This window comes from Taudactylus pleione, unplaced genomic scaffold (assembly GCF_031769625.1).
Source record: "Taudactylus pleione unplaced genomic scaffold, aTauple2 ptg000212l, whole genome shotgun sequence".
In the NCBI taxonomy this organism is placed as follows: Eukaryota; Metazoa; Chordata; class Amphibia; order Anura; family Myobatrachidae; genus Taudactylus; species Taudactylus pleione.
In genome coordinates this window covers 5,241,778-5,255,991 of record NW_028284614.1, presented here as the reverse complement: position 1 = coordinate 5,255,991, position 14,214 = coordinate 5,241,778, and the positions used below count along the sequence as shown (strand labels likewise).

Genomic DNA, 14,214 nt, shown 5'->3' with positions numbered 1-14,214 from the left:
CCCAGCCATTCCGCAACCCAGTTTCCAGTGGCCACACCTCAATATACCAGACACCTTAGGCGTGGGCCATAGAAACTTGGGACAGTGCCACCAAGAAACAGTATTGTTTTGAATAAGAGTTCCCAAATTCTTTGCGATTTGGTTCACAGGGCCTGATTCATTACGGAACGCTATTGTGGCTGCGATTACCCACGCAGCACTGCTGCGAAAATATGCTAATGAGTGCAATCACAATGCCTTTGCAGTGCCAGCATAGAGACACCCACTACCTCCCACTGCCGCTAGCTCACATCCGTAGTACCTCGCAGTGCTGCGTATACATCGGGAACATCAAGTACCATCGGCCCTTCACGCACAATTACAACAGGTCCGATGTTACTCAGAAAATGCTAACCTGATCGCACGCAGTGAGTACTCAAGCTGCGTATGTCGCCGCAGTGACTAATTTAGGCACGCCAAACTAACGACGTTGAAACGGACTGGCACACCTGCGTTCTTACGTCCTCTCCCCTGTCACCACCCTGAAACGCTTCCCTGACGTCACTCGCTCTGCGATGGCTTTTTGTATCTCCGTGCATGATCGTAGAGCAATCGCAATGCTAACTCTCGCACGCTCACTGCGTTCCATGCACAGTACGCAACAATCGGCCGTCTGCGTTCGCTATCGCAATAGCGATCCTTAATGACTCAGGCCCTCAATCCGGTTTGATAAAAAAATCCCGGTAGTCGAACAGATCTTGTGTGACTCAGCTTGCGCAGAGCCTCTCTCGTGCGAATGTGCATCTTGGCTGCAATGCGATGCGACATAACCGCTTCACGAGACTGCACTGATTAATATGATCTGTGGCACTTGTATAACTGTATGCAGCTGAGTCTCTGCGTCTGTATACGAAGTGCTACAATGCAGCGGTCACGGCTTTTTTCACGCTAAGTTCCGCTGTGATTTGTATACAGATTCAGACTTTGTCGCACACAGACATACAAGTGTCGCATTGCGACTAAGATGCACATTCGCAATAGAAAAAAAAAGATGCTCGGCTCAAGCAAAGTTGCACGGGACCAGGGGTATTTCTAGAGACGAGGGGGCCTGTGTGCAGTCTCCAACACGGGCCCCCTCCCCTCTGTCCGGCGGCCGGCAGGACAATGAGCTGTGCGCGGCCAGCGCCGGAGTTATAGACTCTGGGCACTAGAGTGCGCCTAGAGTCTATAGAGTCCCTGTACTCCGCATGCGCAAGCGATGATTAAATGGCAGCAGTCGCCATTTTCCAGTAGTTTTTACAGTGCCGGACCCCCGCTCCGACGTGGGACTCCGGAAAGGTAAGTAATATTATGGGTGTGTAGTGCGGGGCCCCCATGGACCCAGAGGCCCGTGTGTCCCGCACCCATTATAGATACGCCCCTGCACGGCACCACTTGGCAAGGCTATCTCGAGGCAGGCGTCTCACACTGCATGGTATATTGAGGCTAGGTGTATGGGACACATCTCAAGTTGTGCGTTTTACTAAAGTATTTGATATCCACGTATAAAAGAACTTCTCAATTAACAAATACTTGGCCTATAGACAATGGGCCTGATTATGAAATGGACGCTAATTCGATCGCAGCTGCGATATCGCACATAATGCAGCTGCGAAAATATGCGAATTGTTCTTCCACGGCTCACCCGAACATAAGGACGGCCGCGGCTGCCTTCTCTTATGCGTACGACATCGCTTACCTGCATAAATATCGGTAACATCGACACATCTAGCAGCCATCTTGCCCTTGCGGAAGATCTGACTAGCCACAGAGTCGGCAGCCCTCCTGACACTCAGAGGACTCTCGTGCTGTGTCGGAGACCACAATGGCTATTTTATGCATGCCCATGTAACGGCGTTTAAACTGTCAGACACACCTGCGCTTGATTGACCACCCCCGTTACCTCCCCTGTCACTCACTTTGTGAATGGATCCTCAGTGCATGGGAATCGCAAGACAATCGCTCGATCTGTGTAAAAATCACATTAGCGATCATCTCTGAATAAGGCTCGATGTTTCATATGGCTTTTCTTGTTAAGTAAATAAAAAGTATTCCAGTGTCTGAGTGTTGCTTTATTGCCAAGAGATTAGCCCAGTTCAAACAGATTGTGTGTACTAGTATCAGAGAGAAATGTTTATGCAGGAAACCATAGTTCAAAGGCTACTGATTGGTAAGGCAAATATACTGGGGCTGATACAAGCTGTTAGCAAAATTACTCCATAGAAAGTGATGGAAAAATAATGGATATCGGCATATGTGTGGAGCCACATACCTCTACAGAGATACCCTGCAGCTTGTGTGCCTAGTGTAAGTGCAAAACATATGCCTCCTAACATTCTTATGTCATACATGCCTACTCTCCCGGGAGTCGCGGGGGGCTCCTGATTTTTCGGGTAACCCCCGGAAGAGGAGGCAGATCTCCCGCATCCCGCCCACTTCCTAGTGAAGTGGGCAGGATGGGTCCGTAGGGAGGAGGCGGGGCTTAATAACGTGAATCGTGTTATTTAGCCCCGCCCCCTCACGGACCCGCAAATCGTGTGGATTTACTGTAAAGGGGGCAGGGCCTAATAAGGGCTATAGCCTGGCCCCGCCCTCCAAAGCTGAGAGCACCAGGTACTCTCTGGCTGCTCCCGGAAAGCACTACTTAAAAGTCGGTAAGTATGTCTTATGTGCACATAATTGCTGCTCTGCATGAGCCGTATTTGCATGGACACACCCTTAGCGAAATTGGCTTATGCTAGGGCAGCCCTTCCCACCTACGGACGTAAAGTTTGATACTTTCAAAATATGAGTGCATCGGCTTTCTGGGCAGGCGTAGAGCAAAACCACACAACATACACTGCACTGTCACTCTTCTTCCATTTTCGTGTGATGCCCTGGGGGGGTCCTGGGCTGGACGTTTTTTGGGGTGCACTGCGCCCCGGACGTGAATCCCTTAGTGTTAGGGACTGCTGGTAACAGAGAAGCCGTGACGTGGCCCAGCAGCCTCCCATGTATTTGCAAATGCATGCAACTAATATCTCTGAATTTCTATGACCATATAGTCTTCATATATTGTTGCAGGTATTATTCAGTGTGCTGAGGTACAATAGGGGGTTAAATCCCCCTCCTTCTTTTACTTAGTATGACCCCTCCCTTTCATGCACCTGATTAGTACTGCTAGATTGATTGAGCAGCTGCCATTTTTGTTTGTCCAAAAAAAAAACCCCACTAAGAAATCACATGTACATAAGTATTCACATCGTTTGCCATGAAGCTCAAAATTGAGCTCAGGTGCATCCTGTTTCCACTGATCATCCTTGAGATGTTCCTATAGCTTAATTGGAGTCCACTTGTGGTAAATTCAGTTGATTGGACATGATTTTGAAAGGCATACACCTGTCTGTATAAGGTCCCACACTTGACAGTGCATGTCAGAGCACAAACCAAGCATGAAGTCCAAGGAATTGTCTGTAGACCTCCAAGACAGGATTGTCTCGAGGCACAAATCTGGGGAAGGGTACAGAAAAAGATCTGCTCCTTTTGAAGGTCCCAATGAGCACAGTGGCCTCCATCATCCGTAAATGGAAGAAGTTCGGAACCACCAGGACTCTTCCTAGAGTTGGCCGGCCGTCTAAACTGAGCAATCGGGGGAGAAGGGCCCTAGTCAGGGAGGTGACTAAGAACCCAATGGTCACTCTGTCAGAGCTACAGCATTCCTCTGTGGAGAGTGGAGAACCTTCCAGAAGGACAACCACCTCTGCAGCAATTCACCAATCAGTCTTGTATATTAGAATGGCCAGACGGAAGCCACTCCTTATTACAAAAAGCACATGGCAGCCCACCTGGAGTTTGCCAAAATGCACCCGAAGGACTCTCTGGTCTGATGAAACAAACTCTTTGGTGTGAATGCCAGGCATTATGTTTGGAGCAAACCAGGCACCGCTCACCACCAGGCCAATACCATCCCTACAGTGAAGCATGGTGGTGGCAGCATCATGCTGTGGGGATGTTTTTCAGCGGCAGGAACTGGGAGACTAGTCAGGATAGAGGGAAAGATGAATGTAGCAATGTACAAAGACATCCTGGATGAAAACCTGCTCCAGAGTGCTCTTGACCTCAGACTGTGGTGACGGTTAATCTTTCAGCAGGATAACGACCCTAAGCACACAGCCAAGATATCAAAGGAGTGGCTTCAGGACCACTCTGTGAATGTCCTTGAGTAGCCCAGCCAGAGCCCAGACTTGAATCCAATTGAACATCTCTGGAGAGATCTGAAAATGGCTGTGCACCGACACTTCCCATCCAACCTGATGTAGCTTGAGAGGTGTTGCAAAGAGGAATGGGCGAAACTGCCAAAAGATAGGTGTGCCAAGCTTGTGGCATCATATTCAAAAAGACTTGAGGCTGTAATTGCTGCCAAAGGTGCATCAACAAAGTATTGAGCAAAGGTTATGAATACTTATATACGTGTGATTTCTTAGGTTTTTTTTAATCTTTTTTATTAAATTTGCAATAATGTAAAAGAAAACTTTTTACACGTTGTCATTATGGGGTATTGTGTTTAGAATTTTGAGGACAAAAATGAATTGATTCCATTTTGGAATAAGGCTGTAACATAACAAAATGTGGAAAAAGTGAAGCGTTGTGAATACTTTCCGGATGCACTGTACATTATCGGAACCCCCCTAACATTTGCAAAGAGCTATAAGCATTATTAATAACCAATTATTTATTTTTTCAGGTGTCACTCACATCTTTTATTCTAATTGTTTTATTTTATTCTAATTTGGTTATTTTATTCTGTTTTAGACATTGGTTTTTTTTCACCCAATTAAGCGCTCATAATTACCCATTTATCTACCAATATTCTAAGTGAGCTGCTATACACAATAAGCGTGATATACACTCTCTTTATGATATAAGTATGATGTAAAGTTGGCTGCTGCATTACTTGTCCTTCAGCTGTTAGTTTGCAGAACCATCTGTAATCCAACACTGCTCTCTTTCATCAGCTGACAAATCCTTTTGCAATGGAGCTTTGCTCAAGGGATCACAGACATAAGCAGTGCAATGTTTTTTTTTAACAATAACAGGTCCTACAAGTGGCTGTGGTACTTGGGGATCTAGGGGTCTATGTACTAAGCAGTGAAAAGTGATAAGTCTGTGATAAGTGCCAGCCAATCAGCTTCCAACTGTCATCTCACAGGCTGTGTTTGAAAAATTACAGTTGGGAGCTGATTGGCTGGCACCTTATAACAGACTTATCACTTTTCACTCTGTCACTTATCACTGCTTAGTACATAGACCCCCTAGTCTTTTCACGTGTCTTTTTTGTCTGACCTCTTCAGCAATTGACATGTCAGTACTTGCAGTTGCCATTGGTAATTTCTTTGTGTGGTCTATCTGCTTTAAGAGAACACTGAGAGAATGTGGTATGATGTACATAGACACCCAGTTTAAATTACCAGTCGCAGTAGGCTTTTCTGCAGAAAAAAATAAATTATTTGCATCTAAAATAAAAGTTCCCTGATCTGTATTTAACTCTTGTTCTATGTTATCAGGCATTTACCTAACCAGTATTGATGGCCATCAACTGTTAACAACATCTATGGTTCGCCACTGATGGTGTAGATCCTATGGTCCTCCATTGATGGCAGAGCAGATAGCAATATTTGCTTTTTTTTCTCCTCCCACAGCCATGGTGCTTATGTCCATCTCATTGTGTCCCACAAAGCCGCCCAGCCCTGTATCTTATTGGACCAAGGCCTGCCCCAGCCAACTTCACTGATGGCCATTGATGGTGTAAACCAGGGGTGGCCAACCAGTCAGAGGCAAAGAGCCAAAAAGTACCTGTAGCCTCCTGTATTTGTGTCCCCTGCAGTTTTGGCCCTTATGCAGTACCCCGGGTGCCGCTGGTTGGCAACCCCTGGTGTAAACCATTGATGGTTTTCTGCTATCAAAGTAAACCATCGATGGCTATCACTACTAACCAGTTTGTCTGCAATGGATTTGTGCTTGTACCTTGTTTATCATTGTTTTTTAGACTCAAAAAACTGTCACGATTTAGGGGCATATTCAATTAGCCGTGAAAAGTCCCGTCCTTTTCGCCTGTTGGACATTCCGCCTATATCTCGTGAGAAAACACTCTTCGTGTGCGCGGTGGCTTTTCGCCCTATTCAATTCCAAAAGAACGCGAATATGCGTCCTGGCGAAACTCAAACAGGCGAAAAGTGCTGTCAGATTTGGGGAAATCAGCCTGACACCCCCCAAAAGATGCACTGACATTAGGGATCACTATAGATACCCCTGATTAGCCCTGCTGAAGGTATTTGGGGTGCTTAAATGCTGTCAATAGTTGCTAATTAGCGTCTTTGCACAAGTGGTGAAGAATAGCATTTAGCAGTTTTTTTGGGTACCTGAAAATGGGTGCAAGCATGGTTTAAAATCGCTAAAGTGAGGATTTAAAAAATGCTCGTTCAGCATGCACCTGCAAATGGCATACTTGGGGGAACTCCTGGAGTCAATTTCGCTAGTATTTAAGTTTGTCCCCCAACTTTGGACTTTTTTTGCCCGAAAAAGGAAGTACTTTTTTGGGGTGAACTAAAGTTTTCTTTTTAAACTTTTTTTGACGCAGTTTACCTTTTGGGGGGCTTTCCCAAGGCTGCAGTGGTGTTCCTGCAACTTTGCACCCCAAACCCCCAATTCTGCACTTTTTTTCGCCTGCATTCAGAGGCGAATCTTTTCCGCTGGTTACAAGGCGCAGACTTTTCGCACCGGCGAAAAGTCTTTGGAATTGAATACGGGGATACGTTTTCGCCTGGCGAAATGACGTCACCGGCGAAAACTTTTTGCCGAAAACGGCTTATCGCGGCTTACTGAATATGGCCCTTAAACACTCATCCAGATGTTTTCCCATTTTGAAGATAAAACTCGACCAATGTGTGGATTTACTGCTAAACCATATCTTTTTGCATTTTTTTGCATATTGTAGGTGATGGTCCGCGCCAGATATTGTAGGCTTTCTAAGTTTTGGGCTGTGTGTCCTCAGATGGTGCACCGAAAAGACAAAGGGGTCTATTTACTAAGCAGTGTTAGGAGACAGAGTGTAAAGTGATAAGATACCTGCAATCAGCTCCTAACTGCCATCTCACAGGCTGTGTTTGAAAAATGACAGTTGGGAGCTGATTGGCTGGCACCTTATCACTTTTCACTCTGTCTCCTAACACTGCTTAGTAAATAGACCACAAAATGTAAAATATGGCATACACTGGAGCCCTCCAGCTGCTGGAGAAGCACACATTTAATTAGCTGCAAGCTTGCGCGTGACATCACAGAGCAGGGACGTATGGTTTTTCACCCACTACTCCCCGATTTCCCTCGCAGTAATGGAATTGTGCTGCAAAATACATATATCCTCAGTGTTTCCAAGTGAATTTTTTCCTTTGATTACATTTTACTGACTTTTTGTTTTATCTCATCAGGTACTGCACCCATCTGTGAGGAAATTGGACCTCCGTGACTGCGATGTGTCCGATAATGCCCTACGGTTAATCTCTCAGTGCCGACAACTAAAGAAAATCAATTTAAACTCTTGCAAAGGAGAGGAACGAACATCGATCACTTCAGAAGGTAAGTGCTCACTCCACATTTCTTATCTACTTATTGGTACCTAGAAGTGAAAGAAACCTGTGACATTTTAGCTAATACTTCTACATCGTGCTCAGTTTTTTTTTCAGGTTTTTTTCCCTGCGTGCGAATCTGATTTGGTGGTTTTTCCGCAGACTTTACCTCGCACCTCCATGAGCTGGGCGGTTTAGTCCGACTGCGAGGGCTCACGCGCTGGGTAATCTCCGCTAATTGAATTGCTCCAGCTAAGCAAATAGCCGTGTTTATTGAATACCCCCCCTTAGTCATCTTGTTATTGAACTTGATCATTGTCTTAGACATGTTCATCAGCGGCCATTTTAAAATTTAAAATAAATTTTTATTTTTAAATATTGCATTTTCTAGAATTAAGCGTTTATTCATTTCAAACTCCGTATTTCTGTCTTAGATCTGTGTTACTATTACTTAGCATGACTTTCAATGCTGTTAAACACCTTAGTATGTTTAATTTACTTCACATAAATGCTACCACTAAAGAGCTGTTTAGGTCGCACATCGTCACACTGTATATAAAACACTTTTCTATCAAGGTCTCACTTTGCACCTATCAAAATGTATTTTGTTTTGTTTTTCTTTCCGGTTGTCAGAACTTTTGTGGATGATTTTAGGGTGATTAATATTGTGGGATTGGTCCAGAGTTCCACACAAGGTGGCTGCCATTGCGGCCGCATTGCATGCTGGGAAATATATGCATATTTGCCTGCGTACAGAGTTGGCTGCATCTGTTCGTCCATACCACCCCCATCTATCCATTTGTGAAAGTAGCCTGTCCTCATTACCGGCGCGAATTTGCGCTCTATACCTGGCGCAAGACATCCTTCTGCAGGCACTCGGATCTCTGCGTACGTTCATCTCATGGCAGTATGTCCTCAGTGGAAGTTTTCCAATTTGCCACCCAGTTATAAACATATAGCCACAAGTGAGATGCCTAAGAGTAAGCATGCACTGGCTTATGGAGCATGGCTAGTACTAAAAATAGCAAGATCCGTCCTCTAAACTGACATATTACACTGGATCGACCCTTGTATGGTATAGTTATACTGCGTGTGTAGCACATATTATGCATAATTTTTCACTGTTAATGAAGGTATGTGCTTCTCATGACTGCTCCTTGCTGCTGTCATGACGTGCGTTTCTCCAGGCTGATGGAGTAACTTGGTACTGCCTCACCAAAATGGGTACACCTGGGATGTATGGTTCAGGATCACTTCTAAGTGGAAGACGGATTGTCTGGGACAAGCCTATATAGAATAGGTTGTCCAGGGCCAGATTAACAATGGGGCGGATGGAGCTACAGCTCCAGGCCTCCACATAAAAATAGGCCCATCATCATGACAGCATGATGTTGACTGGCCATCTGCTGTCCACAAGGTCAAAATTGTAGTAAAATTATATTTCTAGTTACCTCACAAAATGAAGCTTTTTTTTTCCTTTTGCATATTAAGGGAGACATTGGGGATGATAGTGTATGGTGTGTACACACCCACATGGCACTGGCCACACCCACACACCAATGGTCACACCTCCTCTGATTCTCATAATAGGCCCTTGATCATTTTCAGCTCCAGGCCCATGTGGCCCTCAATCCGGCCGTGAGGTTGTCTATCTTAGCTGTCCATGACTTGGCTGTTCCTTCAAGTGGATTAGCCACATAGTTACAGTGCAAGGATGAGGGCAGTAGGGACAATTATTAGGCTCTTATTTAGTGTTCCCGCTATACCGCAGGCAGAGCGGGCGCTGAGGTGCGGCCAGGGACGCTCCTCCTGAAAATGGAGTGTGGCCGACCAGGGAGGGGGCATATCACAAGGACACTTGCCACACTTGGGGGCGTGCCCAGCACTTGAATAGATTCTGTGCGCGGGCGCACGGCTAGGGACGTAACTAGGTATTTGAAGGCCTCATAGCAAAAGTTTGTAAGGGCCCCAATGTACCTCCCAATGGTGAAAAATGTACATACAGTACTGTAACACATGTAACTTTGACAAGGAACATGGGCCTCTAAGCTCTGGGACCCATAGCATCTGCACCGTTGGTAGTTACACCCATGCATCTCATCCTGGTCACTTCACTAGGAAGTGGGTGGGGTGCGAGAAATCCGGGAACTCGTGCGGGGGACTGTCTGAAAAATTGGGAGCCTCCCGCACATTCCGGGAGAGTAGGTAACACAATAAAAGAGGGAAAGAAAAAGGCTCTGCGTGGGGGCATACTTGTAAGGAGAATGACTTAATTTAAAATTTTATCTATATATAAAAAAATAAAAACTATTGACCATAGTAATTAAATCAATAAAGTAAGCCATAACTACTGCAGGATGCGAAATATAATCCTCAGTAAAACATACAGTTAAACAGTATCATACTGTAATATAGCTTCTGGTTGTTTAATGAGGCTTCTATAAAGTTCATTACAAGGATATGATCCCCAGATAATGAGCATCGGTCTTGCTCTCTTTTTTGGTAATAGTCTGCAGACCATACTGTATGGAGCATGTATTGCGCCTCCAGATTATTGCCAACCAGGCTTCAGGTTTTTGTATATCATGGTTCGGAATTGAACCAATTCAATCTGATTCAAAATCCAATTCAAGAGAAGTACCGTTACTCCACTCCAAAGTGTATCTATCTTAACAGTATACAGTGCATCCGGCAAGTATTCACAGCGCTTCACTTTTTCCACATTTTGTTATATTACAGCCTTATTCCAAAATGGAATAAATTCATTTTTGTCTTCAAAATTCTACACACAATACCCCATAATGACAACGTGTAAAAAGATTTTTCGAGATTTTTGCAAATTTAATAAAAGAAACAAAACAAGAAATTACATGTACATAGGTATTCACAGCCTTTGCCATCAAGCTCAAAATTCAGCTCAGGTGCATCCTGCTTCCACTGATCATCCTTGAGATGTTCCTACAGCTTAATTGGTTTCCACCTGTGGTAAATTTAGTTGATTGGACATGGGCAATTTTTGCTATCTGCGACATGTGTATAAGTCGTAGTGCACGTGCGCAAGCCAGTCACTGCGATCGGTAAGCGATCGCACGTAGTACACAGACGATTTGCAAGATTGAGTTACAGGATGAGCCGTTTGTGATTGGTGACAGGGGAATGTCAATGAAAATGGGGGAGTTGATGTGCAAACGCAGGCGTGCTTGTGCATTCTAACGGCGTTTTATGGGGGGTGCATAATTAACATGGAGTGTCAGTGTACACGTCACTTGGCTGCGTTTCACACTGCAGCGATCGCAGTGCTTGCGGCGGGGTATGGTCAACCACAAGTGCTGCGTGCGAGACCGATGGTTCTCGATGTTACTGAAATTGCATACACTTCCTGGAGATGGCGCGTGCTACTAAGGGAAAGTGGGCGTCTTATGACTGGCTAAGGGCGTCTTACATCCAGCCCGCGATCGCACGCTAAGACATAGTGGGTGTACTAATGTCTTACCGTGCGATCGTAGCTTCTGCATATATTAGCAGCTGACGGCTGCGTGCGAACGCATCTAGCGAGGTGGGACTGAATCAGGTCCACAGTATAAAGCAGTCCTCTGGAACCGGAGTATATATTTAAAGATTGTCAATCCTAAATTCATAACAATCCAAAATGCTATGTCGTAGTTAATGCCATGTGCAAAACATTTCTATCCACAAAGTACCTTGTGTATAGCAGATATAACTTTTCACAAAGAATTGCTGCAGAATCCTATTGATGCGCTACTGTATTATTCATAAGCATAGATGGTCACATAGGGATGTAGTTGCTTCTGCGGGCCCGATCGAGGTAAGTACAGGGCGCCTGTTCTGTTAGCCGCAGGGGGGAAGGGTTAGGTTTAGGGCACTCCGGGGGGACGGGGGGACTTAGGGTTAGACAACCCCCCGGGGAGGGTTAGGCTAGGGAAAGGGGGGGTTAGGGGTAGGCACCCCCAGGGGGCAGGTTAGCGTTAGGCACCCCCCCAGAAGGGTTTGGTTTAGGGAGCGGGGAGGAGGTTTAGGCAATAACGGGGAAGATTGGGGTTAGGCACTAGGTGGTTAGGTTAGGGTTAGGCACCCCTAAAGGCGGTTTAGGGTTAGGGGGGGGAGAGAGGAGGGTTAGAGTACTTACCTCAGCCTCTCGGGATTTCAGCCTGTTGGTCTATTTTTGTCGGGATTTGAACCACTGGTAATACGGTATGCAGTCAGGAAGCCGGTTAGGTTTAGGCACTTAGAGGGGGGATTAGGGTTAGGCACTGGGGGGATGGTTAGGGTTAGGCACCCCTAAGGGAGGGTTAGGGTTAAGGGGGGGAGGTTAGGTTAGTAAATACTTACCTAGGGACGATTGGGATTTTCACCCATGTTGGGCAGCCGCTGTCGGGATTCCAACCGCCGGATTTGTGTCCGGCGGTAAATCATACTGATTCCGGTAATACAATCCCATTCCGGTCACATAAAACCCCGCATCTATACAGGCAAATACTTCCATTTCGAGCAGACAGAGCAATGCATCTAGTGTTTTATATCCACATGTTTAGTTAATGTAACCCGATTGACATCATTCGCAGACCTAATATTCCACCAACTTACTGCAAGATTGACCTCACAAAAAACTGCGTATTAGGAAAAGAACCATAATAAATTGCTCATACAGTTAACATTGGTTGTGTACAGATACTTTCAGAGAATGTCTTCTGGATACACACTTAAAGATGGATGCGGCACAAGCTTAATATTATTCTTATGTTTCCACTCGTAGACATACTAATACACCAGCTTACGGCAAAATCCACATTTGTCAGTGTATGTATTGTGGATACACTTAGAAATGGATGCAGCACAGGCTTAATATTATTCTTATGCATCCACTTTCAGGAATCATGTACAGGTTGAGTCTCCCATATCCAAAATGCTTGGGACCAGGGGTATTTTGGATATCGGAATATTTCATATGTTGGAATATGTGTATACCATAATGAGATATCTTGGGAATGGGACCCAAATCTAAACACAGAAAGCATTTATGTTTCATATACATCTTATACACACACAGCCTGAAGGTTATTCTATACAATATTTTCAATAATTTTTTGCCTTAAACAAAGTTTGTGTACATGGAACCATCAGAAAGCAAAGGTTTCACTATCTCATTCATGCAAAAATATTTCGTATTTTGGAAAATTTGGATATGGGAGGCTCAACCTGTATATAGCATGTGCTTCTAGCATCAGCAGAGATCGGGTTAAGGAGAAGACAAGAGGTCCGATGCTAAATGAACTGGCCTGCTTCTGCTTTTTATCATCATGAGATATGCCACAGTGGATGAAAAATGAGAGAGAGGGCTGTCTGCATCGGAGTGAAGAAAGATAAGGGAGCAGACTAAATGGGCCAAGTGGTTCTTATCTGCCGTCAAATTCTATGTTTCTATGTTTCAAGCAGGGGAGGAAAGTGGCTGTCCGTCCTGTTACACTAGGTAGAGCAGGGGTGTAAATGGCACTCACCTTCCGATCGGTACAGTCCCGAGTGGAGTCAGAGATGAAGGAGCTGGTAGCAGTGTGAGTCTGGAGGTAGAGAGGCGGCCGGCTTGCCGATCACGTGTGCGCACCACGTGACCGCTTGCTGGTAACTGACGCGCGTTTCGCTGTGCTTGTTCACAGTGCAGCCTGTTGGTAAGTAAGATGCAGAAGTTGTGAGGGGAAGACAGTGGGGTCTATTCACTTAATAGACCCCACTCCAGAAAGTGGAGAGAGATAATGTACCAGCCAATCAGCTCCTAACTGTCATTTTTCAAACACAGCCTGTAACATGACAGTAGGAGCTGATTGGCTGGTACGTTATCTCTCTCCAAGGCTTAGTGAATAGACTCCAATGTGTGTCACTGGGAAGACAGAGACAAAGGAGGTGCTGGAGAGCAGAGAGTAGGTGGGTTTAGAGAAGCTGAGAGGCAGGAGACAGAGTAGGTGTATTCATCATCACTTAATTTATACAAAAGCAGGAGAAAATTTTACATTTTTACTTACTTTTGTATGAATTAAGTGTCAGGGCCATTCATCAAGTTCCTAAAAAGCATTTTTTTTTCGAAACTCGGCGGCGTTACTGTACGGCAGATTGAGGTGACGTGCAGCCCCCGATAATCCTCACACACTGCCATTGACACTATTCAGATCCATTCCTGCTGTATCTGCATAATCCCAGGAGCTGAGAGCTCCAGCAACCTCCCTCCTAAGCCTGCAGAGACACTGCAGCCCATTGTCACCAGGCTCCACACTGCCTCCGGCTCACCTCACCAAAGTCCCTGCTCCCATCCAGGCTCTGTGGCTCCACTGCGGGTTGGGAAAAGAGACAGGTGAGGTGAGAGGATGTGCTCATATGCATTGCCCCCTGTAGCTGTACCCATATGCAGTGCCCTGTAGTGTTTCCCATCTGCATTGCCCCCTGTAGCTGTGCCCATATGCAGTGCCCCTGTAGTGTTTCCCATCTGCATTGCCCTCTGTAGTTGAGCCCATATGCATAACCCGCTGCAGTGTTGCCCATATGCAGTGCCCCCTGTATAGGTGCCCATATGCAGTGCCCCTTGTAT

At 45.5% G+C, this 14,214-nt stretch overlaps 1 protein-coding gene across 1 annotated transcript in view; it reads left to right on the top strand.

Annotated features, from left to right (window-relative positions):
• The window catches only part of AMN1 (antagonist of mitotic exit network 1 homolog), a 133,953-nt gene that overhangs the window by 29,463 nt on the left and 90,276 nt on the right, over positions 1–14,214 (top strand). The window contains exon 3 of the mRNA XM_088478370.1: positions 7,482–7,629. Within this exon, the coding sequence (XP_088334496.1) occupies positions 7,482–7,629 (148 nt within the window). The remainder of the gene's footprint in view (positions 1–7,481; positions 7,630–14,214) is intronic.